Raw genomic sequence first — 27,715 nt, forward strand, 5'->3', positions numbered from 1 at the left:
GATTGTATGATGTCGCTACTCTCACTAGACCGACATTGCATCTCCGTTCCGACATTACGACACACCAGATCTTTTTATTTGATACGATCGAAGCAAAATGAAGATGGCGGACGGACCTACGATCCTCAGAAGAAATAGGCCCGGGACCAAAGCAAAGGTTAATAACGATGTTATTTTTGTTAACGATTTACCGCCACCGTGCCTCCCGTACCATAGTCCGATATGTGTTCCGTTTTACGGGGTGTACTTGCAGAAACATTCGAACGCGTCCCTGACATGTCCGATGAAAATCAATGAAAGGCCCACAAAACAGGCGACTGTTTACAGGCTCTAATAATACATATTATCCTGTTTACCTGATCCCCTGTGTTCATTAATGCACAGATTCTTTGCTACCCCGAACACAATTTTAGGTTAATTAAATGTTGCGAATACATTTCATGTTACGCCCTAAATGACAAACATGTATATGTTTGACAGGTAATAACAGAGTGTGTTATTGCTATTCTGTAATAACGAAGAGTTTTTAAACGACTATCGGGGCTCGAACGGTTCTTCTAATCACAAGTGTTATTCGTTTAGGATTTCTCTAGGTGGCCCGATGAACCATTCGAAGAAATGGATAGCACGCTGGCGGTGCAGCAGTATATTCAACAGATGATCCGAAGAGATCCTTCGAATGTTGACTTGATATTGGAAATGCCAGAAGCACACGATGAGGCTGTATGGAAATACGAGCATCTCAGACAGTTTTGTATGGAATTAAACGGTTTAACAGTAAGACTGCAGGAGGAATGTCAGCCAGAAGTTTGTACACAAATGACAGCGACTGAACAATGGATATTTTTGTGCGCTGCGCATAAGACACCCAAGGAATGTCCAGCTGTCGATTACACACGACACACGCTCGATGGTGCTGCTTGTTTACTTAACAGTAACAAGTATTTTCCTAGCAGGTATAATAATAGATGAGAGGGGGCATACAAAAAATAATGGTCAATGTAATTATATATGCTTGAAATTTCGTTGCAGAGTGAGTATTAAGGAATCTTCTGTCGCTAAGCTGGGATCTGTTAGTCGTAGAGTTTACAGAATCTTCTCTCATGCATATTACCACCATAGAACAATATTTGATGAGTACGAGAATGAAACATTTTTGTGTCGCAGGTAGAGTAATATACGCTGTAAATCCCATATAGCCATGTATTCTCTTGCTGAGTATATCTGCTTGTTACAGGTTCACAGCATTTGTAATAAAGTACAGCTTGATGTCAAAGGAATGTTTGATAGTACCGATAATGGAAGAAGATGGAACCACGGAGAGCGAAGCCTAGAATCTAAACATTTATTTATACTGCCCCCAAAGTTGATTTGTCAAATTTAGAGAAACCATTGGTAATATTGATACACTGCTGAAGTACTTCTTGGCGTATTTGGAAATACGACGAAAGCGTTGGAAAGGGGTCGATAATGATCCCACCTGAAACACAATGTGAACATCTAAATTTGACACTAGAATTTCTTGTTCTCCATTTTTCTAAACTCGATTTGATGTATAAAGCAGTTTTTCATGCTTAATAATCATATTTACAATATTAGTTTATTATTAAAATGTGTAAGCTTTACAATGTACAAGATAATTGAAATTATGAACGCAACTGTTATTAAGTCGTTTCATATGAAGATATGGACTGTGTACTTGCAGAAACATGAAGATACACTTCTTACTCATTATATTTTCTACAATATATTGAACTCAAAACAATTATGTGTTACTGAATTTTTATTTCTACGTATGATTAAATAACTCGTCTAAATAAGTATTATATCAATAACAAGAAATTCAAGTTAAACGCATCTTTCGTCGAAGGTAGTTTCCATAGCATTGTACATTTTTGTAAAAATATTTGATTTTATTTAAATTAATGATTACTCGTGCGAACCAGTTCAAAAGACGATTTTTTCACACGTTCATTTATGGAATAAGATGTAAGTTATAACTAAATTACCAAGTAAGTTCAAGCGACTGATTTTTAATACTGATTTCCATTTAAAGAATTTTTGATGAGGAATAGATTTGTTCGATATGACGTAAAGCAATTTATCAATATGATATAACCATAATCACAATATTAAATGGATTCTTATTCAACATTATTATTAATGGCAGTGATGGTAATAAATATTTATACGATATTTATCTCGTGTGGTAATGAAACTGAAATATTAAGCTTCTCTCCTGTTGTCGCATGATATTTCATGACTCAAAGAAGTTCGACTTCTATTGTCAGTTGTTAGACGTAAGAATAATATACAATATATGCGATTCTGACATATTGCCAGATATCTCTTGCAATTATAAAAATAAGACTAGGGAATTCGAGTAAACGACAAGCTGTTCCATCGATTCGTTTTTGGACATGGTACATTAATCTTTTGCGACAGAATGTTCTTTTTTTAACAAAATTTGCAAGCGAATTTACACGGAGGGCACTGAAAATTTTCGTACTAAACATAAGTTCACGATGTTCATGCATACCTGTTTTCGCACGCGACACCTTATACGTGTACTGCTGTCGCAACATTGTATATATAAACTACACTTTGTAAATAAGAGTATTCATTAACAAAGAAGACGACAGGAATATATTGTTATGCGATCATTTCTGTAACGAAAGTGCATGTACTTGATAAAGAATAAACTTTCTATTCAATACAAATACATCATAAGATATTTTTGTGAATGATGGAAACCTGAGATATGAGCATTATTTTTTAATGCTTCACGGACAAGGATTTTTTAAATATTACGAATAGTTTACTAACCCTTCGAGGGATTAAATTATGCATTTAATACCTACAGTTCCGAACAAGTATTTAATTATTTGAATAACAAAAGAGTGCTATATATTTTTTCCTCGACTTCGATACATGATCTATAGTTCTCCGAGGAGAAATTATATTTCATTTACAATGTTATGCAGAACTCCTTTCTCTTTCACTGTTGTTTATCATTCTTCCGCTTTTTAGTTTTCTTCGACAACGCTCCCGTTTGCGGCTCTTTCTTCGGTCTTTTTTGACCCGTCTTTAGTCCCATTACGGCGAATTCCTCAGCATCGATGCAGGTCACATTACTACCAGCCTCCTGTCTCTCTCCTTTCTTCCCGTTCTTTATTTCTTCTTCGTCCAAGAATTCCCCGGTATCGTCGGGTGCCTGATAACTAAATTCGCCACGATAACACTCTAAATGCTACCAACAATAATAACAATAAAGAAACTCATTTTACCCAGGCACCGAAGTATCATTCACTTCCTTCGCCAGCATAATGTGTATTTCCGGTACGTGTCGGGTCGCCGATGTATCGCCATTTGCATTTTCCGTTTTGGACTTCTCTGATCTGTAATTTAACGAACGAGCAATGTTAACAGTGCAATGAACTCCTGACGATTTTCTTATTGCTGCAAGACTCACTGTGTGTAACGTAATTTTGTGATCTGATGGAGTCCCTTGTTCTTCTTTTTGAACAGCTCCGCGCAAGAAATGGCCTTTCCTATACCGTGGCCGATCGAGGTCCACACGACGCAGTCGAAGTTCGGAAACTCTTTCAAAGCGTAGCCAAGAACGTTCCTAATTTTCGTGCCACTTTTCACCTGAAAGGATTCAATCAGATAACGAAATCCGAGAGGACAGAGTTTCATTATAATCTTACACGCATTAAGAGGAAGTTCTTCGGTAAATTCGGTATAGGGACTCCCGAATCCTCTGGCTCCTCGATCAAGTTCTTCGTCCATTTCGTTTTCCTGAGCTTCGATTTGCCCATCTGCAACAATTAAATGAAATACTTAGTCGACATTCCATCGGTTCCCATTGGACGAGGGAAGTCTTGAGAATGCCATCTGACCCGGCTGAGACTCGAAGGGGTGGAACTACCCCTCGAAAATGTCCACCCTCGAAGCTATCTCGAAGACTATAAAAGATAAGAATATAGTTTAACCCTGCTGCGTTCTTCAGATTTTTTCCTGCCCGTTCATTCCTTTAACACTATCATGATCGTGTAATATTCTTCTGCTCAGTCCTCGTTTTGTTAAAGATATATGTTTTAGAAAAGCGTGGAAAATGTTGCTTATTAAATACTCTGCAGTGTAATGAAAACAGAGATTATTTATGGCTCAATGCAGCACAAAGCCGCGAAGTTTCATCGAAATCGGAGGGGGTAGACGGGCGACGTTCTTTGTGAGTCAGTAGGTCATGATCTCCTGAGAGGAGTCACCATTCATGAAGACCACCATGAACTTATAAAAATTCCTTCGTTAAGCACGGCGAAATTTTGATACTGTTTCAGGAAGTTTCATCACCAAAAATTAGTGATACTGGGATCTCATGAAACGAGGAGTAATTTAAAACAGTAAAAACATTGGCAGAATTGGAAAATACTGTGATATTATTTTCGACCTGTTAAAGAAAGAAAATAAATTTCTATTTTATTCCAGTTTGTCGTAAGACAATTTTTATTTTGCATAATGATCCGTCCGTTGGCGACTCTCGACGATATTTGATAAATTGGATCGACGCGCGATTTGTAACCGTACGAAGAAAAGAATTCGGTGATAGCGATCGCTATGGGGAAGTCACGGGGGCTCGTGTGGGCCATCAATCTCGTTCCGGTGATCGTCAATTAATATCAGCCGCGGTGGGAGCTGGTCGTCCCTCGAAAGTTCGCGTCCGATATAATTTCCGGAATTCCGGGGCGAGAGAAAAAGCTGCGGCGGCGGTGGAGAGGCCCCCCGTATGGAAAGCCCCATCAATATTTTCCAATCAGCATTCGATTGCACGGTACATCCCTTCCCCGTCGCTCCTTTCCAAGTGGCGCGAAGGGGGTTGGCTCCTCGCAGTGTAGGCGTATATGGTGGTGGTATGCGGCATAGTCGGCATAGCGCTGCGACGCCACGACGCCATATTGCATTATTAAGCACCCCTACCGGTACCTCGCCCCTGCATTCCAGCATTATGAACGTTTTTATCCCTAAAGGGCGGCGTTTCACCTTTCGCGGTCCGAACTATTCAATGAACATCCTCTGGACACTATCGAGAGTTCGTTGCACCATTTTCGTGCCCTCGTGGTTTCTCTTTTCTCGACGCAGTGTGCTCCACAACGTCGTTTTAGCTTCTCGAGTTTCTCATTTCTGCAATATGGAACGGAATTAATGACATTCAGGGACGAATTTTTTAAAGCGGACGAAACATGATTTCGTATGTTTCTTAATATTCTAATGTTTTATTTATACTGATAGGGTGCCTGTAACGAGCAGGTACTTTTTAAATTCCAATAAAAATTGAGAACAGTGTGGCGGCTTTCCACGTTTCTTCATAAATTGTTAGTAGAACCCTATTAGAAATAGTAGAAATTCTTTAGAAGATTTTTTGGCAAAGCGTTCAATAACACTGTCCAACAAAATAAAACTTTTTTCGAGTTCTGCAAATCCTGTTGGGTGATTCTTATACACTTTGTCATTCTAAAACCAAATCCGAAAGGAGAATTGCTCTATCACGCAACGTTTTCGAAAAATATTGGTTTTTGTAAAACTGCATGATTTTCACGACGCGTACGCGCCAGAGGGCCATTGCAGCCTTTTCTCGACTCGCCGGGGCCGTCTGATGTGAACAAATTTTAAACAGTTTCCGCCTTGCTTGACGCTTGTTCCTGGTATCCCGATTTTCAATAATAAGTGTCCAACATTAATCAGCAAGCATCGCACATAAGTCTTTCCCTTTGTAAATAAATAAATAAATAAGTATATATATATATATATATATATATATATATAAATATATATTGGGTTGGAACGAAAGGTCGTCGTAAGGGCGTTTTAAATTAAAATTCAAAGATGAAATTAAGATATTTATTCATAGGTTTATTAAATAACAAATTTTCCATTCTCCTCTATTATTTTTTGCTATTTTCGAGACAACCTATCATGTTATTACATAAAATTATGAATAAATATCTTAATTTTATCTTTGAATTTTCATTTAAAACGCCCTTACGACGACCTTTCGTTCCAACCAAATATATACAGGGTGTTCATTTGAAAACTTTCAAGCCGAATATATTGGAAAGTATGAAAGATATTAAAAAAGCGTAAAATCTCGTTAACTATTAGGTTTAGGACATATGAAGGTCAACGCTTTTATACTCAGACTTTGATACTCTATCGATCCATGGTATAAAAAATGGGACATTCCATTTAAAAAAAACAAAGTTGACCTTCAAATGATCCTGAAAACGCCACCCAAATAAAAAACTGATGCCGCCCCCCTCTTTCCCCCTCGAAATCCTTGGACACGTGTTTTACGCTTTTTTAACATCTTTCATACTTTTCGAGATATTCGCCTGAACAGTTTTCAAATGAACACCTTGTATATATTGGGTTGGAACGAAAGATCGTAGCGTTTTAAATTAAAATTCAAAGATAAAATTAAGATATTTATTCATAATTTTATGTAATAACATGATAGGTTGTCTCGAAAATGGCAAAAAATAATAGAGGAGAATGGAAAATTTGTTATTTAATAAACCTATGAATAAATATCTTAATTTTATCTTTGAATTTTAATTTAAAAACGCTACGACCTTTCGTTCCAACCCAAGATGCTTGCTGATTACTGTTGGACACTTATTATTGAAAATCGGGATAGCAGGAACAAACGTCAAGCAAGGCGGAAACTTTTTAAAATTTGTTTACATCAGACGGCCCTGGCGAGTCGAGAAAAGGCTGCAATGGCTGTCTGGCGCGAACGCGTCGTGCACAAGCTGTCAATGAATATTTTCTGAACCTTCTCGTATATTAAGGGAACCAGATACTTTCCGTGAATGGTTTCTTTACCAGAAATGTCTGTAGAATGCATTCCTGTATAGTAAATTCCTGCTAGATAAAGGCTTTTTTGGATAAATACAAAAATAGAGCGTACAAAGTACCCGCGTCGGCACATTTTCAAACTTTAACAACCATTTACAACTATTAGGAAGTACATAATATAATTGGCTATATGGATATGTAGAGGAGAGTCCCCTCTATCTCTTGACTGAAACTTGAACTTTCTTGCGTGTTTAGTTTTTGCGTGACACATCATTTTTCATCAAAATCGTGCAGTTTTACAAAAACCAATATTTTTCGAAAACATTGCGTGATAGAGCGATTCTGCTTTCGGATTTGGTTTTAGAATGACAAAGTGTATAGGAATCAGCCAACAGGTATTGCAAAATAATTTTGGTGTTGGACAGTGTAATCACAGTAACTTCATTCGTAAAAGAATTGCCTTCTAGAACATAATCTAACGCGACATTATCGTTTCAGAAAAAATTTACACAGCGCAGTCGTTGAAGAGCCTACTAATAGATTTTTGCGCCTACCAAAATGTTAAAAAGACTGTATAATAAATAATAAATGGTGAAAGCACTGTAACTGACAAAGAGTTCTTGATTAAACTCGATATTTTCACAACATGCAGAGTTCCAAAAATTGGAGTTTCAAATAAATTTGATCCTTTTATAACTAAGAATGTATACTAACAAAAACAGCAATACTCTCGCTCCGTTCCGACTACAATCTACCTTCCCCCAACAAAAGAAATCTCCCCCTGGCTCCGGTCTCTATGAAATAATCTCTAAAAGAAGGAATTCGCATAAAGACTCCGCCATTAAATCCGCCAATAAAATCAGGTCCATTTGTCCTGTAGAAAAATTGGAACAAAAAGGAACCCGGGACACCGTGACCTATCGACGGCTGGCACCGGGTAGAAATGCGTCGGTCGGAGGCGAAATGGAATACCAAACACGCACTCGAGTCTAAAGGCGTAAACGCACCCGTGTGTCCGCCGCTGGAAGAATCGCCGATTCGCCGGCCGTTCGGCGACACCGTATGCAAGAAACCATAATTTCTGTCGTGCATGTGCACTCGTAGTTCCGCCGGACAGACCAGCGACACCTCAACCACGATCGATTCCCTTTAAAGATTTAACTCCGAGTTTCTCGGAACTGTCCCTAGTTCCGTGTCTAGGCAGGGAAATCATTACTCGTCCTATATAGTCCCGCGATGCTATTCTTCAAGTAGTCACGAGTAGTCGGGCGTCCGGTTGACCAAACGGACCGTTTGCCGCGTCGAGAGAATGTAGAAACCGGATCGGGTGACGAATCATCGACCGATTTCCGGGCGTGGAGGTGAGCCAGCAGGTGAGCATACACACACACACACATAAACAAAGGTCTCTGCGGTGCCGTAGTTATCGGTGGTGTCTGCCCTCAGAGAACAATCTAATTCCGAGTCGAGGCAATCGAGGGTTCGGTGGATGCGCCGTGGATTCTGTAAAAAGCGGAAAAGGTCAAGGATTTCGACCAGTTTCGGTGCGCGACACGACTTTTTCTCGATCTTCCCGACCAAACGAGAAGGAAAGATAGAGAGAGAGAGAGAGAGAGGAGGAAAGAAAGATCTGGGAGGACATTCTGCGTCTGACACCTTCTTAACGATGCCTACGCGCCCCTTCACCACCGTAATAAACCATCGCGCGCCGCCGTTGCCGCGGCAAGACCGGCTTCCAATTTGTTCGAGTGGCCAACTTCTCTGCGGCGAAGATGCTCGACGACTTGGTCGCGAATGAACGAGCTGGAACACCGTTTCGAGAACTTTTCCCCGGCCAACCTCGAACCAGTCGATTTGCCAGGCCGCCGATTCTATGCATACTTCCGCGTCTATCAGCCCTGCGGAATGAGATCTCCCGCGCCGGGGAACTTTTGACCCCCTTTTCCTGGTCACGCCAGCTCTCGACGTGGTTTCCCAGTGATCCGGTGACTAGATTCGGTAAAACAAAATAAACAGCATCAGGAACCGTTTCACCTTCTGGAAGTTAGGCGACGGACCCGCACACCGGTGCGAAATTGTTTGCCCCTCGAGCTCCAAGGGACTCGTCTCCGACGGTGCGATAGTTATTAAACACCGGCTGACGAACGAGAAGGATGAGCTTACGGCGGCGCAGGGTCAGACGATGGTCTCCCATGTGTCTATTTGAAGCATCCCCTTGACGGAAATTGTCCCGTAGCACAGATAGATCCATTCGTTCGACTCTCTCCCTCTCTTCTCCCCCAATTCTCTCTCCCTCTTCGCTGCTCGTCCTTTGCTCGAGGACTCGCGACGAAGAAGATCGGCGCGGAAGGATGCGTTTGCGCACGACGGGGAGGCTTTTCGCTGGCTGGATCCTCGATATATCCACGGTGGTTAGAGGAACTCGGGATTGTTCGGTGGTGGCTCATCCGGCGTGGACCGATCGGACACCCAGCATCCTCGTACTCGCACTGACTAGCAACAGGTAGGACGGTTCGCCGCGCGTTAACGGGACCACGAAGACTACCGACCAGTCAGTGATCCCAGGATAACTCGGTTGATCCTGCTTCATGGGAACGATACGATACGTCTGTGACTCTGTGGCTCTGTAGTGAATGTCGCCTAGTTTGTGTCCGAGAGTAAAGTGAGGAAACCTCCGTCCCTTTGATAGATCCGTGACAGCAAGCCGCGATCTCCTCCTCTACGGGAATATCGATCGATCCGAAGACTGTGCCTGATTCGACCAGATCATCCAAGCGAGATCACGATGGACATCCAGGAGTTCCGTGTGCGCGGCAAGGAGATGGTAGAGTACATCTGCGAGTTCATGAGCAACATCCACAACAGGAGGGTGACGCCGGACGTCGGACCAGGGTATCTGAGGCCTCTGCTGCCTATAGAGGCTCCGCAGCAACCGGAGCCTTGGGAGGACATCATGAGGGACATCGAGTCGAAGATCATGCCCGGGGTAAGGCCAAGTCCGGACGATTTTAGATTAGAGCTTGTGTTGTGTCCTCCTGACGAAGCCTGGAAGGGAAACCCCGTTTTTCTAGATCACCCACTGGCAGCATCCGAGGTTCCACGCCTATTTCCCGGCCGGAAACTCCTTCCCCTCGATCCTCGGCGACATGTTGTCCGACGCGATCGGCTGCATCGGCTTCTCATGGGTGAGCGATGCTGCGCGCCTAATCATTCGGCCCTCGCGTCAGGCGAGACGGATCTTTCGGTAACTATTTGCTCGATCACCGTCGGATCACCACCCTCTGTTTGTTCTAGGCGGCCAGTCCGGCCTGCACCGAGCTGGAGACGATAGTCTGCGATTGGTTCGGTAATGATACCGCGGTCTTCCTTTAGGTTGAGTAAGAAATCCGTTCGCGTTTCTTGACAGGAATGTTACTATATTTTTTTACGAAACTCTCCTAATGTTATATTGTTGCACCATTATTCGTTTGGAAAGTTAGCCCGTAAACTGTGAAGAAGGGTTCACGGGTATATACAATATGAAATATTTCAACATTTGTCACAATGATAATCTCAATTTCGGATGCTCGGAGGTACCACATGAATTTTTCAGATTTTTTAGTCGAGCATCGGACAAGGTAGACTATTCTTATAGTTTGAGGGCAAAAATGTTAACAGTCAAAAAAGGGTAGCCTCTTGCACTACTATTTATTTTGTGCTTGTAGCAATTAGAAATTCTTCATCGTTCAGAATTTCGTAGAAAAAGATAAAGTTTATGTTTATGTTATTAAAGGAAATTAATAACATACATATTTAGTAGGTTTCACTCGAAATCCTCATCTGACTCGACGTGCAAGGGGTTCAATACAGCTTGAACATTAAATTTGTTTGTCGTATTTCACGCGACACGTCCGACGAACTTATTACTCAACCTAATCGCGTGGAAATTCGCTAGACCTAATGAACACATTTTGCGAAATTGAATGGCAGGCAAGGCTATCGGTCTGCCGTCGGACTTCCTCTACTTCAGCCCGGGTAGCAAGGGAGGAGGCGTGATACAGGTACACCTTGAACCTTTTCCTTCCATTTTCCTTCGGTGCGAAGAGACTGACGAAGGGAAATTGTCGACTTGAATGTTAGGGTTCAGCCTCGGAGTGCATCTTGGTGTGCATGCTGGCTGCGAGGGCGCAGGCGATCGCCAGGCTGAAGGAGTCGCCGGCTCATTCGCATCTGGACGAAACTGCGCTTCTGGGGAAGCTGATGGCCTACTGCAGCCGGGAAAGTCACAGCAGCGTTGAGAAGGACGCGATGATCTGCTTCGTGAAGCTCCGAATCCTGGAGCCTGATGACAAGAGCGTGCTTCGAGGCGAGACTCTGCGTCAGGTACGTTCATCTCTAGACTTCACCGATTTTTATAGGCTCCTACAAGTGGATTGTTTAATTTCTCCGTTTGCAAAAAAGTAAATAGGTCGAATACAAAACGGTAAAGACATCAGAAGTTGCAAAACTCGTTAGCCATTCGCGTGGACAATTTTATCGGTGGTTACAATGATTAGAGCCTTTTTATCCTTGATTATTCTCCGGTATAGAAAATTCATTATCACATAGCAAGGGGTTCAAAGAAAAAATATTTTGATCGTGCACCAAGACCCACAGTCTATTCGTTCCTAGATCTTTATGCAAAATGAAAATTGTTTGCATGGATTGCAAGTCGTAGGAACCAAATGTGTCTCTCTTCAGTGGTTTTATGAAGTCGTAAGAAATGTATTGATAATTCTTAAATGTTTCTCGTCTTTCCGCCGTTGGGTAAATCGTCTTACTCGTTATGCTACAGCAAGGGGTTACAAGAAGAAGTACATTCTCATTCCGATCGTTTTCAACTGCTGTTTCATATAACTTGACAATTTTTATTGCGAGGATCCGCAGTCTAAGTTGACGGCTCGAGTTACCTCTTCTCTTCAGAGAATCGATACAGCAATGAAACCCCGACGTAATTCTCTTGGATAATTATCATTATTATATCTCGTTTGTCTTAATAGGCAATCGAGGCCGACACCGCCGAGGGTTACATCCCCTTCTTCGTCTCGACCACCCTCGGCACCACCGCTTGCTGCTCCTTCGACAATCTCAAGGAGATCGGTCCAGTTTGTAAAAAATACCAAGGCGTAAGATCATCCTCTAATCCGCTAACATCCTGTTCTCGAGCCCCACAAGATCTTCCGTTTCCGCAGGTGTGGTTGCACGTGGACGCCGCGTACGCCGGAAACGCGTTCATTTGCCCGGAGTTGAAGTACCTGATGGCCGGTATCGAGTACGCGGACTCCTTCAACACGAACACCAACAAGTTCCTGTTGACCAACTTCGACTGTTCCTGTCTGTGGGTGAGAGACAGGTTCAAGCTGACCAGCGCGCTCGTCGTCGATCCGCTTTATCTTCAGCACACCCACGCGGACACGGCCATCGATTACAGGTGAGTCATCTTCCCCGCTGGCTTTCTGTTCTCTGCCGGCCAATTTGTCACCTCGTAGACCCGGCAATTCAGAGTTATGGTCGTCCTTCCTCGTTGCGCAGGCGATACCTTCTTGTACACGTAAAGTACAGAATTTCTCTGCAAGCGGACGCTGCTTCGCGCTCCCTGTAATTCATTAAAACTGTCAGTACAACTGTAGAAGCGCCAGGTAGCTAAATCCTATATTATAATTTTAAGAATTGTCCCGATTTATTCTTAGAGGGTCAAAAACGGTGTCGAAGACTTTACTGCTATGTAAAGATGGAAGAAGATGTGACTATCCCTTTTTTACAGACACTGGAGCATACCTCTGAGCCGACGGTTCCGCTCCCTGAAGCTGTGGCTCGTCCTCAGATGCTACGGGATATCCGGTCTTCAAGCCTACATTCGCAACCATATTCAATTAGCGAAGAGGTTCGAGGCGCTCGTCAGAAAGGACGCCAGGTTCGAGGTCTGCAACGATGTGGTGGTGAGTCATACCTTCCGCAATCGCCTCTATCATGTTCGACACCTTCTTCAACGATAGTTATTGTTGTCTCAGCTGGGGCTAGTATGCTTCCGCGCGAAGGGCTCCGACAAGCTGAACCAGAAGCTGTTGAGCACCATAAACGACTCGGGGAAGCTGCATATGGTCCCGGCGAGAGTGAACCAACGTTTCACGATCCGATTCGCGCTTGCCGCGCCGAATGCCACAGCCTCTGACGTCGGTCAGTATTATCGTCTCCTCTCGAAATTAACCGTGCGTGTCGTAACACTCGATTCCTTATCGTAGACATCGCCTGGAGCATCATAACCGACTATCTGGCCGAGCTGCTGGAATCGAAGGCAAGCGAAATACCAACGGTCCTCTCCGGACGACGAGAATCCGACGATTTCTCAAATTTCTCGACGCTTCCAGAACACTTATTCGTATTTTTTTCCCCGTTGCAGGATGTTATGGACGAGCTGGCAGACATCCGGGAGAAGAAGAGGAAAGCCACTCTGGAACAGAGGAGGTCCTTCTTCGTCCGCATGGTGTCCGATCCAGCGATTCAACCTGGGTTCACCAAAACTCCGAACAGGACCGGCGCGAAGCTCGACACGCAGGCCACGATCGGCGGAATTGGCTCCAATCCTAATCCTACGTCGTAAGAATTCAATCCTTCACTCATTTTTTCCTCGAGAACGAGTTAATTAGGCGCCCCTGTGCAATTTTTGTTAGAACGTTTTCGGCGTCTATGTTGCATCGACGTTACCAGTGGCGAAAGTTTTATGTCACTTTCACTTGTTCCTCTCTGAAGTCTTTGTTCATAATTGAAACGCTAGATCGAAGGTATCTTCGGCTGCCAAACGTGTGTTACAATGTTTCCAGACGTTCCTGGATATCCTGGCCCCTGGCCTACCTCATGCAGGCGAAGGATGCAGCAGACACGAGCGAATTGTCTCTCAGGTACTCGAACAAGCCTCTCGAAGGCTACGGTGATGTCTCTATATATGTCGCCAAGGCCTGCGTGGTAAACGTCGCGGAATTATCCCCACTACTCCCGCACGGTACACGACGCTATCAAAACCCGTGTTGTTGACATACATCGAGAATTCACTGTATTTGTACATGGAAACCCTTCAGTTCATCTTAGTTGTCCAGGTTCTTGCGACTGGGTTCTCGTCGGACTTTTAACGAAACCATCTGCAATTTAACCGTGGTCTTGCAATATTATATCGGACGTTTCATTGTCAAAGTCACACTTGAATCTCTCGTCGGAGATTCGAAGGGACGAAGAGAAATCATTGCGGCCTCGAGCGAAATCGTAGGCTACCGAAACGATTCGACACGGAACCGTTGCACCGAATTTTCCGTTGCAGATTCCGCCACCTGGACACGATGGTCCGCCTGAAGGCAGGCAGCACCGGAAGTCGCCGCGGCAGCAGCAACGGCTGCAGCCCAGAGCCCTCGCCTTCCGGTTCCCCGTCTCGCGGAAGATCGCCGAACGGGAGGGCGTAAATCGTTTCCGAATCGTTTCCTCCGCGTTTTCTAACGTTTCTCCAGGTGCATCGACCAGACACTCGAGATCCCGCTGAAATGGCGTACGCTGCCCGACGAAATTGTACGCGTCCCTGGAACCCACCCGTGACGATAGGGGATGACCAGAGAGATCCCGTAGTTTTCGGAAATTGTAGCAAATAGTGTAACGCATTCGATCGCTCTGGGGTCGACGATCAGGTTTCCACGTCGGAGCCGAAACAATCGGACACATTCGTCGCAGAGCAACTCGTTGGGGCTATGGATTATTGAGGGCTGATCTTCGATTGTTTTCCGGGAGCCGAGTCTCCGTCGACGGAGGCGTTCGACGCAGGAACGGTACGGCTCGTCGGCCTGATAAATACAAGCACATCTTCTTTACTTGCTTATCGATCTGTTTTGTATAAATGCGCTCCGTTTTGGATCGCGACGCGACGGAGCCGCATGCCCCGTAAACGCGTGCCAGAGTCCAGCTTTTGTTAGACGATTCCTCTTTGCCGATTAGGTGAATAGAATTCGCGAAAAAAGAGAAAGGTCAGCTCGTTCCGTCGCCGTTTCGCGTTAAGTGCTCGATCGATTGGTCCCTCCTCGGGGCGAATTAGGAGATCAGTGGGAGGACCCGCGTCGCGTCGGCGGTAAAACGAAAAGAGGGAGAAAGGTCAGAAAGTTGTGTGATCGTTTTGTCGCGAATCGGCGATCGAAAAGGTTGGGGTCACCTATGCGGCGACCTAATCCGAGCGGGGACCCGGTGCACCTGGACGCTGTCCTCGCCCGGCCGTGATCTTTACTTCTTCAGCGTTCACCTAGAATTCCCGTCGGCATATTTATCCGGGCACCGTTCCGATTCACGCTTCGGCTCGTTTTGCGCAGAAAGATTTCCCGATTTCTCCGAGCGTCGTGACGCAAATACGTGATCCGACGGACCCGTTCGTCGCCAGGTGCTACGTCAAGCGAAAAACGCGGACGCAATCGCGGGAAGAACGCCGGGAATGTTGATTAATTGAGCGAGTTCGATGAATACTCCTCCGATCAGCCAGATATCGATTACACCCCCCCCCCCCCCGAGGATGCGACTAAGGAGAACGCGATTCCGGAGATCTCATTCCTAACTGCATCACCCTTACCCAAACCCTCGAATCAAGTGCTCAAGAGAATTAGAAGACACACACTCCGCCCCAGTGATTCTGTCGCTATACGGTAGGGTTCTCGATCATCCGAAACCTCCAACATGCTATGTGAATCAGAAAATTCAATAAAATATTACCGTACCAACCGGTGTTCCCGCAACCCACTTTAACGAATCCCTCGGCGGTCCACTGTTTCAATTTTCTTTGATTTTTCCAGCTACGTTCAACCCCTTGCACTAGGATTTTAATCCTAGGAAGGAAAGAAAGGAAGATTTTATGTACATTTACTTGAACGCTTAAGTATTAATTACGACAGAATAGAATTTCATTTCGGTTTGTAAGAAGGTAGTCGAGCACGGTGTTATAGTGCGAGAAATTATGAACGACGAAGCAGATCTAATCGCTGTAAAATGAATCGCGGTGCAAGGGGTCAGGCCGTCGTTGTTTTTTAATTGGAAAAATACCAGCGTTCTCTTATTTGTTCACCGAAAAAAGCCAGACTCGTTGTTCATTGAATAGATGAACGAATATTGACTGGTGACATTTCGAAGTTGTTTCTCCGCGTTGCACCTTCTTGGATTACTCGACACATTATTTTCGCGCGCACAAATATGCATATTTCTTTTTTTATTGAACAAATCTCGTAAGAATTTGTTTAAAAACAAAAGAGAAACGCTGTATACCATTGGTTCAAGTGTGTGTGTGTGTCTCTCGCTCTGTGTACTACGGAATCTTCGTATTCACAGATTATTTTATGAACAAGATAAAAATTCACTCGGTTGACCAAAAGATTCCTTATAATTATAAGGAGGTCTAATTAGACTGCATAAAACTAAGCAAAATAAAATCCTTCTGAAAATTGCTTTGCTTTTAATCGTTCTAACACGTCGGAAGTAATTGGTCTGCGGATTTTCAGCCTATTAGAATTATTAAATAAAGAAACCACCGGACATTTCCACCGGGCACCTGTCTCTTGCTATCGGGACAGACAATTTTTATTTTCCATTTAGATCTGCAGTATAGTTACTAGAATAACTTAATTTATATTTAAAGCGTAACAAAAATTTTGATTATTGACGCAAGTGTTGAATTTTATAGTCGTAGTTGAAAAAACAGTATTCGGTGGTGATAGCGCTGGGGGAAAAGACAAAGGGGTGGGGGAAATTAGTTAATTCGAAGCTGGGAGATCGCTAGCCCCCAATTATCGATTCCGACCTCGTTACGCGTTAATAATAAAAAGCAAGGCGACCGTGATTCAAATAGGATTTCATTGTGGCAATTGAGGAAAAAAACAGTGTTCGTCGGTGACAATGAGAGACGGACAAAGAAGGGGACTCGCATAAAAGGGGTGCGGGGGAGATTAATTAATTCGAGACTAAGGGGGCATCGGTAGCCCCCAATTATCGATTCCGAACTGGTTAGACGTTAATAATAAGAACACGAAGAAATAATAAAAAGCAAGGCGACCGTGAATCAAATAGGAGTCCATTGTGGAAGTTGGAGAAAAAAAGAGTATTCGTCGGTGACGGTGAAAGACGGACAAAGAAAGGGGACTCACTAACATAAGAGGGGGGCGAGGGGGATTAATTAATTCGAGGCTGGGGGGATCGCTACCCCCGGACAGGCTCGATTGAGAATCCAATTCGAAAACTACGGTCGCGAGGAGATCATGCGTGAAGGTGGTGACGAGAGAAAATGGTGATCACGCCCGGTTCCCACGTGTGTGTTACAAAGATTGAGCGGTGACCTGTCACCGCTTCTCTACGGGGTGTTGTAAATGTAGGTGAAGAGTAAACGTCTATTTATAAAAGCCCGGGGGAGCAGGGGAGGGAGCCAGGGGAGAGGGGTTGGAGTTTACTCCCCGTGCATCATCGACAACAGGCTGGCGGTGTCCAGTTCGACCCCCCTCTGACAGCGCCGCCATTGATAGCCGGCCACCGTTCTCCCGCGAAATTTTTTCGTTCAGAAATTTTTTCGGGATCGATCCGCGACGCACGCCGCGCAGACGAATCGATCTTTTCCCGATGCTAAAATAGCACACCGATGGGGATCGATAGGGGTGAGCCCGGTTGGCGCGAAGAATGTAGGTTTCCCATGGAACTGACCGATAACGCGAGAAAATTGACTGGAGCGTCTCGAAATCGAATCAAATCCGCAAACCCGTCCGCAAATACGCTGATTCACCGATCTACACGGGTACATCCGTGCGGTCGATCGTTATCCCGTAAACAATAGAATAGACGTAACTGTAGAAAAAAAAAAAAACAAAGAATATGGATTTTATAACAAGAAGTTTAGAAGAAGTTACAGGTGCATCGTTCGAAGAGGATATATAAAGAGATCCAAGGGTGTAGCGGGAGAATTTGGACAGTGGGTGGAACCGCTCCTGTTGGTTGTTACGATGGCTGGTGGATGGTCACGGTGTCGCGAGCAACAATGAATTAGGTAAACGAAAAATTCTCGCGATCGCCGAAGCTCCGCCTTAAATTAATCTGCGTAAGGCAGGGATGTACGAAGCGGAGGCGCGCAATAAAACTGACCGGCGCTTTGGCAGGTGCTACCAGTCTCGGCTCCAACGCGGGACAAACCTGTTACGCGTTTGCTCGAGAGCTGACTCGCGTCAAGCCAATCGACAATCGCCGGAGGACGTGCTCTCGGTTTCTGGAGGGCCCGGGTAGCGTCACAGTGGATCGGCTTTCCTTTCGGTAGTACAAACAAGTGAGTGCAACACCGTTCAATCCGCAATCGGCTGAGTTACTTGAAGCGTCGATCCATCGGTCATCCTCTTCGGCTCGCATTTTATTCTACGCTTTTCGGCCGAGAGAACGTCGAGTAGACTGTGAAAGTGACATCGAAGCAGTCAAATTTTTCCGGTTCGTATTTCACCGAAGTTAACGGGGAAGCCTGTCGCGAAGGGCTCGGCCAGCCCTCGACCGATGATGCCCATTAATTTCTAAAATTCGTTCAATTAACCACGGGTATCGATCGGAACGGCGCGGAGATTTCGTCGGAAGTATGTTTTTGACGCTCGCTTAATTCCGCGTGCCGATAAAAGGGTGTCGAAAATGGTCTCGATCACGTACCGCGAACGTGCTCAATCAAGTTCGAATTCTACGCAATAGCTTTCTGGAAATTCCATTGCAGCCGGCGCGCTACGATGAACATCGACGAGTTCCAAGTCCGCGGGAAGCAGATGATCGAGTACATCTGCGAGTACCTGCGCACCCTGGAAGGCAAGAGGGTGACGGCGAACGTGGACCCGGGCTACCTGAGGCCGCTGCTGCCGAAAGAGGCGCCGGCGAAGGGGGAGTCGTGGGACGCCATAATGCGGGACGTCGAATGCAAGATAATGCCCGGGGTGAGTTGAAAGCTGATGCTCGATTATCGATTCCGACCTCTTTAGATGTTAATAATATGAACACGAAAAAATAGTAAAAAGCAAGGCGACCGTGAACGGTCACGTTCCTCTCCTGTCCTCGTCTTCTCCCACGGTGTCCCGAACGATGAGCCATCGAAATACGTCCCTCGGGCTCTAACGAGTCCGAATCACTGAAAGGACACCTCTCTGTACACGCGTTTCAGATCACCCATTGGCAACATCCGCGGTTCCACGCCTACTTTCCGGCGGGGAACTCGTTCCCCTCGATCCTGGGGGATATGTTGTCCGACGCGATTGGCTGCATAGGCTTCTCCTGGGCTGCCAGTCCAGCCTGCACCGAGCTGGAGACGATCGTCCTGGACTGGTACGCGAAGGCGATGGACCTGCCGAAGGAGTTCCTGTCGGAGCACAAGAGCTCCAAGGGCGGCGGTGTGATTCAAGGGTCTGCTTCCGAGTGTATTTTGGTGACCATGCTGGCGGCGCGCAACCAGGCGATCAGGACCCTGAAGGAGCAGGACCCGAACACCGAGGATTCGGCCTTCCTGCCACGTTTGGTGGCTTATTGTTCTACGGAGGCGCATTCCTGCGTGGAGAAGGCGGCGATGATCAGCCTGGTGAAGCTCCGCGTGCTGGACCCTGACGAGAAGGGCTCTCTGCGTGGAAAAAGATTGGAGTCCGCTGTCAGGGAGGACGTGGCGAACGGCCTGGTTCCGTTCTTCGTCTCCACCACCCTGGGGACCACGGGATCCTGCGCGTTCGATAATTTGGTCGAAATCGGCCCGGTGTGCAAGCTGTACCCTAACATGTGGTTGCACGTGGACGGAGCTTACGCTGGGAACGCCTTCATTTGCCCGGAGATGAGACCGTTGATGGCTGGGATACATCACGCGGACTCCTTCAACACGAACCCGAATAAGTGGCTGCTGGTCAACTTCGATTGCTCCTGTCTGTGGGTGCGGGACAGGGTCAAGCTGACGTCTGCCCTCGTGGTCGACCCGCTGTACCTTCAACACGCCAGGTCCGGAGAGTCCATAGATTATCGTCACTGGGGGATCCCGTTGAGCAGGCGTTTCCGAGCGCTGAAGCTGTGGTTCGTCATGAGATCGTACGGAGTGACCGGTCTGCAGAAGTACATAAGGAATCACATCAGATTAGCGAGACGGTTCGAGACGCTGATGAGAAAGGACAAGAGGTTCGAGATCACGAACGACGTCAGGGTCGGCCTGGTGTGTTTCCGGTTGAAGGAGAGCGACGAGATCAACCAAGAGCTGCTGGCCAACATCAACGCCTCCGGCAGGATCCACATGATCCCGGCCAGGGTGATGGGCAAGTACATACTGAGATTCTGCGTGATCAAGGAGAACGCCACCGACGAGGACATCGATTACGCGGTGGACACGATCGAGGAGCACGCGACCGAGGTGATGCTGGCTCATTACCAAGGAACCGAGGACGAGTTCCGGGCGAAAGGACCGAAGAGTCCGGCGGCCCTGGACAAGAAGCTGGTGCGGAAGTTCAGCTTCACCAGGAGCGTCACCAGGGACGTGTACAAACGCTCGATCTCGAAGTCGAGCCTTCACGACGGCGCCACGCCCATCATGGTCGTCGACGACAACTCGCAGGTCGACACCATCGAGGAAGACGTCTTCTGCAACAGCAGGTAGACCGCACCTCAGCTCACGGTGCCCAAGAGGAGGGACCAGCTGTTATCGCTGCCGTGAGCTGCTGACGATGATGATCGGTGTAATGTTGTTTCAGGTCGTGACGATCCCGATGATGACGGGGTATCCGGATGATTCGTGTTTTATGTGATTTCGGGGTTTCGCCGGCCGGTTACCGACCGCGTGGAATCGATCTCGCAGAATACTGCGCGAATTGTAGACACTTTCGTTGCTTTTCCAGGACAATGGCGGACGAGGCATTGTTTTGCGAGAGCGGATTGCGCAGTTCCTCGACGGTGTTTTATTCGCGGTGTTGTTGGCTAATCCGCTCGGGAATCCGATTTTTGCGCAATCGCGAGACCGGCGATCGGAGGTTTATTTTCGTATTTTGTTCCGTGATCAAGGTCGACGATCGTGCGCTCGCGTTTTGCGGGGGCCGTGTAATGATCGTTTTATAAACGAACCGCACGGTGCGTTGAACGCATCGCAAGCGTGCGGTTTCCTGTTGATCGGATTGCTAAGGACGCGGTCACGCGTAGTGTAAGCAATTTACTCGGTCCGTGTAACAATTCCGAGCATGTTCTAACCGAATACAGTAGTTTGTGGCAAAAGGATAAGACTCACTGTTTTTAAGTACATCGATTGATCCTTCGGCTGTCGCGCGCAGCGGATTCACCGAATTGTTTCATGAACGAATTACGTACGAATGCGTTGCCGCGTATCGTAGGGATACGCGAGCTGATATGAATGACCTAACATTCACGGTTCGAATTTTTGTCAATCGATGATAACTGTAGCCTTAGATTGTCGCGCACGTGCGTACCTCGACTTACATAAGTGTTTCGCGTTTGGATCTTCGTCCAATCATAGTACCATTCTGCATAGGTCGTAAGCTGGAATATTTATTTCGTATGTAAATCGAATGTAATAAAAATCGCAGTTCGTAAAACAACCTTTTTCATTTGATTTCTCTTAGAGACGTTCCTGCAATCAACTCGTGAAACTGTAAGTTACGGACTGGTAACTAGACTGTGGATCTTTATGCAAATTCTTGTTCTCATACTTCGTTCTATGAAAATTGAAATAATGAAAAAATTTCTTTGGGTGACTGAAAACTTTTCTGTAATAAAGTAAAGATATTATGAATTTTTAACAATATACACGTTTCCTTCTATTTCAGACATTTGCGTATAAAGATCCGCAGTGTACTCATTAATAAGAAATTATGAAACCCCTGGGGTTAATAATAGCCTCCAGCTAAATTGGTAATCTCAATCGGTCACTAATCTACTTGCCACTCATTAAAACAATTAAATCTCCCTTAAATGGAAAGAGGCACTCGATTAAAGGTACCATTTTTAATCTTACAAAATATTATACAATATCTCAGGTTTGCCTTAACGCACAAGTTTCATACAAAAATATACATTACAATTGGCGATTACATCTGTCCACATTGAGAGATAGTCACAGGAATTTTTGGTTTATTGTTCGGCCCAGTGGGAACGTTTTCTACTTTTCTCATAACCAGAAGTCCATCTATTACTCTTCCGAAAACCACATGTTTACCATCCAAGAAATTGCATTTGGCGCACGTGATAAAGAATTGGCATCCGTTCGTGTCTTTGCCACTGTTAGCCATGGATAATAATCCAGGTGAGTCGTGTTTTAATGTGAAGTTCTCATCGGGGAAGGTCCCACCACCGTAGATGCTTATTACTCCAGTTCCATCACCGTTTACAAAGTCACCGCCTTGAATCATGAAGTCTTTGATGACTCTGTGGAAAATGGCACCCTTGAAACCCAAAGGTACTCCGTCCTTTCTGTACTCGCCGGTACAGAATTGTCGAAAATTTTCTGAGGTCTTCGGACAGACGTCTTCGAAAAGCTCGAAAATCATTCGACCAATTTCTGTTGTGCCTACAGACACGTCGAAAAACACCACCGGGTTGTTTGGATTCCGGAGCTGCGCTTGAATTTGATTCCACGTGGGCATTTTTAGATGCTTTAATTAAAAATTCAAGCTATTTCTCTTAATTCTACACCGGTACTTTTTATTTTCTTCAATCAATTACCCGGTACAACAGGTACCGACAACATAACCTCTTCGACGCTCGTATATTGTATGTGTCCACGCGTTGTCGAATTGAGGTTAAAACTTCTTCACTTTGAAATGTTACTTTCTTTTTTCAATTTCAAAACTGTATTTCCAGTATAATTGTTTTCACATAATTATAATGAATTTGTAACAAATATTCTGTTAGCTTTGTGCTTGGTACATGCAATTGTCACAACAGTGCGTTGCACGTTTTTCTATATACGCTAATGATACACTGATTATGTTCAGAGTAGAGGTTAGTATTCATTTGAAAATAAAAATTGTCACAAACTTTTACGTTTTATACAAGAAACTATATTTCTAAGCGCTTAACACGATTTTGTGTACATAATCAAAAACCGAGTCAGTACATAAAATTCATATACTGACTGTACAAGAAAAACAAGAGCCGACAATTATAATATTTAACACAATAATTGTGAAATATAATCACAAAAGTATTAACTTTCCTGTTAGAAGTGAAATGCGAATCGACGGTCAAATATTGGAATCCCATAATATACATATATCTAGCATACAATTGAAAAATACAATCGCAAAAAGTACTTACTTTTATGCCAGATGTAAGAGTAGACGTTCAATTATTGCAATCCTATAATATGTAGCACAGCAATTGTGAAACACAGTCGAAAGATTTAATTATTTATTTTACAAAACAACGCACGCTTGTATTTCGTCCCGGCATCAACACGTGACTATTTCGAAATGTTGTTTTGGGAAAAATGCGCGCCAATTCAAATACGGAGAATCCGAATGCATGTTGCGTAAATGTATCGATCGTTCATGTGAAAAAAAAGAGAAACAAAAGTATGCGACAGTGTTAATATGAAGTGAAAAATAAATATAGAAAATAAAATGCACTTTATTTTCTTATTGCACCTTATGCTCTACATTGTAAGTGGCATTTGGATCATTCACAATTTACGTATCCTGGGACGATACACAAATTCAAAGACCAAACTGTTTGTAAAACTGCTTTAAGCAGAAGTACATAAACCTCGGATTATTATTCTGGTTTTTTTCCAACGATATGTTTCCTTCCTTTTCGTTATCGTAACCGTGATGCGTGTTCCATGTAATATATAAATATTCATCTATCCGATTTTATTTTAGTACATGTACATTGTTTAACCACATGTATAGTGTACGACCTAAATGTGCAAAAGCATTTTTAGGGAATCGTGAAACTTAAACGAATCAATTAAAAATGTATAAATATAATCGAAAATTCCCTGTGTTCTTAATATCAGTGCGTTTTTAGGACACATAGAAAACTGGTGCTGCGCTACTTCTATTGTAAACGATGCTTAAATGTCTATGTTCCGCATTTTGTTCCTCCTAACGCAAGTAATGTTTAAAAAGTCCATTGTTTTCCATACAGTCGCGTCGTAATAGCACAAGAATATCACAAACTTGGATAGCAAAACAATAACAATAATTATATGTGTATTTTAACGTGTTCCATCAACACGTTTTTATCATTAAAATCTTCGCCGCAGATACCACAGACCAATTCCTCTCCGTCATCGCTCTCGTGTTGATGATGATACTGTACAACTTGTATTACAGCTGTTTGGGAACCTCCCTCCTGCATTAACGAATCCTGCCCAATTTGATTTGGGTCTTTCATACTTTGATCTTCCCTAGCTGAATGATGAGTTACCATATCCATTGGCAAATCGTTATTACTTATTTGTGCGATTTGACTGGAGAAGTTTTCATGGCCCTGAGGATTTGGTAATGTTAGCACTGGCAACGACTCGTTCTGCTTTGATATTAAGTGCAAAGTATTGCTTTGTTTCGACGTTTGTATTAAATGCATTGTTGTTATTTCATTATGGCTGGTTGTAGGATGAAGTGCACTTCCCTCCGATTCGGCAGATACTATTTGGGTCGCGTTATTCTGCTTATCTATAGCAATCATATTTAAAGACTCCCTATGACTATGATCAGTCTGTGACATGTGCATATTTTCATCTTGCTTCTCGTCTACTATCAATTGTACGCTTTCAGGCTTGAGTTCTGATATTGCAATATAATTCTCATTACGTTTGTTCGTAGTGACTACAAGGAAGGTACTGTTTTGCTTATTGTTTAAAATTTGCTGATCCTCTTGCTTAATCGTTTCAGTGATAGACAGAAGAGCTTCATTCTGTTCCGCCTTCGAAATCATTCGATTTCCAGCTGCCTGTTTCCCTTGCAAGGTAGTGCTCGGAGATGCTTTTGATTTTTTCTTGGCTGGCTTGGGTTTTGGAGCGTTGTTGTTTGTCTTAGCTTTCGCCTCCGCTATCATCTGGTCAGAATGTTTAACGATGTGCGCGCACAGTTCATCTCGGTCTTGATTCAGTGCACCACATATGGGACAAGGAAATGGAGGACCAGTTACTTCGGTTTCATTTTTCCCTGCCGCGTGAACCCATCGAACGTGTTCCCTTAGAACCACCTTTTGATTAAATGCTCTCGAACACAAGGGACAAACGTGCGGCCTCTCCCCCGTGTGAATGCGTTCGTGTTTCCTCAGTGTTCCACCGTCCCTAAATGCTTTCCAACAGAATTTACAGCCGTACGGTCTCTCCCCGGTGTGTGTCCTATGATGAATTAAGTACCCCTGTCTAGATGAAAATGTCTTGGAGCATGTATCACAATGAAAATGAGCGGGACTTCCGGCATGAGTTCTACCATGCTCCCAAAGTCCCTGACGAGATACAAAGCTTTTACCACACTCTGAACAGGTAAACGGAGAATCGCCGGGATGTGCCGACAATCTGTGCTCATCCAATTGATTTTGCTTCTCGAATTGGGAACCGCACACCTCGCAGGAATGTGTCTTCTTTCTGTGAATCCACTGGTGTCTAAACATTTTCTGTTTAGTGGTAAATTTCTTACCGCATTCGGAACAGGCATGCTTACCCCATTTATTGTTCGGTGTACCTTGCTCTATGTTATTCTGCATCATCTTCTTCGCGCAAGTTGTTTGATGGGTGGCTAAGTGATTCCCATCTTGGAACTGTTTGTCGCAGTACTCGCATTCGATCGGCATATTCCAATTCTTTGACGCATGGATCTTCTCATGGGATACCAGTGCTGTCGCTCGGGAGAAGCTGATACCGCACTGCCTACAAGTATGTTGCTTTGTTCCATTTGTCTCAATCTCTGAATAATTTCGTCTGTCTTCACTATTATACGATAAAGTCTCAACTTTCACCATCGCGTCTGTGTTATTGAAAGAGTTTAGCGAAAGGTTGTACTGTTGACCAACTTGACTATTTATATTACTCTGTTGAGTATACTCGAATTGTGCTACTTCTCCATTTGGCATTACAGTGAATTCATGAAGCGTATCCATTTTTCCCTGAGGATTGGATATTGCATTAACTGTTGACTGTTCATTATGAAAATTATAGGATGGGACTGTCCATTGGACAGTGTCGTAGGTTTGTACAGTTTGTACAGAAGATGATGGCACTTGGTTAGTTTGGGACTCGGTCATATCTTCGGGCCATTTCCTAAATGTTTCCTCAGATTGGGTTACATTGTTACCCTGCGACTGCATGATGGCACGACCGGCAACATAAGTGTGTATTTTCATGTGATTAGACAAACTAGAAGGCCTCTGAAAGTCTGCTCCACATATTGTACATTTGTGAGGCCTTTCTACTTGATGCACTTCCGACATATGACATCTTAAGCTGCTCTTAGAACGGAATAAATTGCCACAAGTTCTACAAGCATGCGGTCGATCCACCTGGTGGCAAACCATGTGATTATTCAAGTCCATTTTTCTTTCGAATGTTTCCCCACAAGTCATGCAGGACAATTTATTAGCTGTACATGTGGTATGATGCTTGGCCATTTCAGTCTGTGAAAAAAGATTTGCGCAATTAGGACAAGATACTTTTTTATCCTCAAAGCAAGGATACATTCCACCAAGTTGCCGTAATGCCTCCACTGCCATAGACTCGTCATCCCCTGAAGTATATTGCTGTTGTTCTTCTTCCTTAATATATATAGGGTATACCACACGATTCTCATCTTCTTCGTCCGAGTGTTCTGCTAAAATTTCAACAGCAACCTGTGCCTCTGTGATGCCAGTATTTACATCCGTCACAGACACTTCAGTAAGCCCTTCTTGAAGGACACACTCATCAACAGGTTCACATATCTCCTCATGAGATATGATATTATCTTGTATACCATCGTGCACCCCAGAAAGAGGAAATGTGACGTACTGCTCATTCTCGTGAGCTTCCATTGTGTAATATTTTGTACGAAACACTGCAAATTAATGGTAAGTGAAACCTTCATAGACCTAGTTTCACCTCATGTTAAGTTAGGTCTTGTCACCACTGATAACAGAGCGGTATTCGTCGATTTATGTAAATACATTACAAATTGATGTGTCGATCACATTTCACCATTCGAATTATACACGTAGTATACAATCGTTAAGAAATTTAGTGCGTGTGTTTGCTCTCTCGCACTGTAATCCAATACGGTGCACCTTTGTATATTCTCTCTTATATCGACTACAAACGGAGATACGTGATAGAAATTCTATGCCCATTAAATTGCTTGTCGCTGGAGCATATCTACACAATTTGTTCTAAACTCGTAATTGAATTGTTTTACAAATTTGTAAAGTCACCACCATTCGAACGATGGTGTAACAAGGTTATTTGCACAGAGTGCAGCAAATCGTGCGCCACCTGAAGTTGTCGGCATGCTTTGCGCAATGTCCAAGTTAAAATTTTCGATACTTCGAAAAAGCTGACCGACTCAAAACTTCTAAGTAATTAAATATTTATCGAAAAATCGTACCGTGTTCGCGTGGATGTCGCTGCTACGCTGCAAATCAACGTACTCTTCGCAAATTAGATCGATTTCGCCGACAGGTTATTTCGCTCTTCTACTTGATATTCTTCGGTGCCTTCAAAACGCATTATTTTCATTCACACAGCAAAACCATAAACTAATATTTTATAGTATATAATAGTGCATTATTGATATGAAATTACTATTTTACAAGTATCTTTACAATCACTCCCGGCTTAACTTTAAGATAACAAAAATTATAAGTAAACAAA

The 27,715-nt window shown here is 44.1% G+C and overlaps 6 protein-coding genes across 10 annotated transcripts; 3 read left to right on the forward strand and 3 right to left on the reverse strand.

Annotated features, from left to right (window-relative positions):
- On the forward strand, positions 1-2,720 carry Mob4 (MOB kinase activator 4). Its single transcript, XM_076797836.1, has 4 exons — positions 1-157; positions 583-956; positions 1,033-1,167; positions 1,238-2,720. Exons 1-4 carry the CDS (start codon positions 98-100, stop codon positions 1,332-1,334), a joined length of 666 nt encoding a protein of 221 aa, XP_076653951.1. The 5' UTR covers positions 1-97; the 3' UTR covers positions 1,335-2,720.
- Rpp25 (ribonuclease P protein subunit Rpp25) lies at positions 2,450-27,675 on the reverse strand. 5 transcript variants are annotated; one of them, XM_076797833.1, is made up of 5 exons: positions 27,450-27,675; positions 3,711-3,821; positions 3,473-3,651; positions 3,288-3,398; positions 2,450-3,221 (listed from the first exon to the last, which is right to left on the reverse strand). In XM_076797833.1, the coding sequence occupies exons 2-5, from the start codon at positions 3,819-3,821 to the stop codon at positions 2,999-3,001; spliced, it is 624 nt and encodes a 207-aa protein (XP_076653948.1). In that variant the 5' UTR covers positions 27,450-27,675; the 3' UTR covers positions 2,450-2,998. The 5 variants fall into 5 exon arrangements, with proteins under 5 accessions (XP_076653948.1, XP_076653947.1, XP_076653946.1 ...); XM_076797832.1 differs by lacking the exon at positions 27,450-27,675 and adding an exon at positions 23,182-23,368; XM_076797831.1 differs by lacking the exon at positions 27,450-27,675 and adding an exon at positions 21,137-21,683.
- Positions 8,956-14,438, forward strand: LOC143359442 (aromatic-L-amino-acid decarboxylase). Its single transcript, XM_076797366.1, has 12 exons — positions 8,956-9,844; positions 9,930-10,043; positions 10,153-10,204; positions 10,828-10,898; positions 10,978-11,220; positions 11,877-12,002; positions 12,069-12,307; positions 12,641-12,815; positions 12,888-13,053; positions 13,119-13,473; positions 13,698-13,775; positions 14,189-14,438. Exons 1-12 carry the CDS (start codon positions 9,644-9,646, stop codon positions 14,325-14,327), a joined length of 1,959 nt encoding a protein of 652 aa, XP_076653481.1. The 5' UTR covers positions 8,956-9,643; the 3' UTR covers positions 14,328-14,438.
- On the forward strand, positions 18,312-21,144 carry LOC143359697 (tyrosine decarboxylase). Its single transcript, XM_076797829.1, has 4 exons — positions 18,312-18,345; positions 18,617-18,830; positions 19,055-20,511; positions 20,610-21,144. Exons 2-4 carry the CDS (start codon positions 18,630-18,632, stop codon positions 20,614-20,616), a joined length of 1,665 nt encoding a protein of 554 aa, XP_076653944.1. The 5' UTR covers positions 18,312-18,345; positions 18,617-18,629; the 3' UTR covers positions 20,617-21,144.
- Positions 21,859-23,174, reverse strand: LOC143359701 (peptidyl-prolyl cis-trans isomerase H). The gene has a single exon (XM_076797837.1). The coding sequence runs from the start codon at positions 22,506-22,508 to the stop codon at positions 21,954-21,956; it is 555 nt and encodes a 184-aa protein (XP_076653952.1). The 5' UTR covers positions 22,509-23,174; the 3' UTR covers positions 21,859-21,953.
- LOC143359695 (uncharacterized) lies at positions 23,476-27,355 on the reverse strand. Its single transcript, XM_076797826.1, has 2 exons — positions 27,021-27,355; positions 23,476-26,906 (listed from the first exon to the last, which is right to left on the reverse strand). The coding sequence occupies exon 2, from the start codon at positions 26,881-26,883 to the stop codon at positions 24,070-24,072; it is 2,814 nt and encodes a 937-aa protein (XP_076653941.1). The 5' UTR covers positions 26,884-26,906; positions 27,021-27,355; the 3' UTR covers positions 23,476-24,069.
- Positions 27,676-27,715: the final 40 nt, after the last annotated feature.

This window comes from Halictus rubicundus, chromosome 12 (assembly GCF_050948215.1).
Source record: "Halictus rubicundus isolate RS-2024b chromosome 12, iyHalRubi1_principal, whole genome shotgun sequence".
NCBI classification, from domain to species: domain Eukaryota; kingdom Metazoa; phylum Arthropoda; class Insecta; order Hymenoptera; family Halictidae; genus Halictus; species Halictus rubicundus.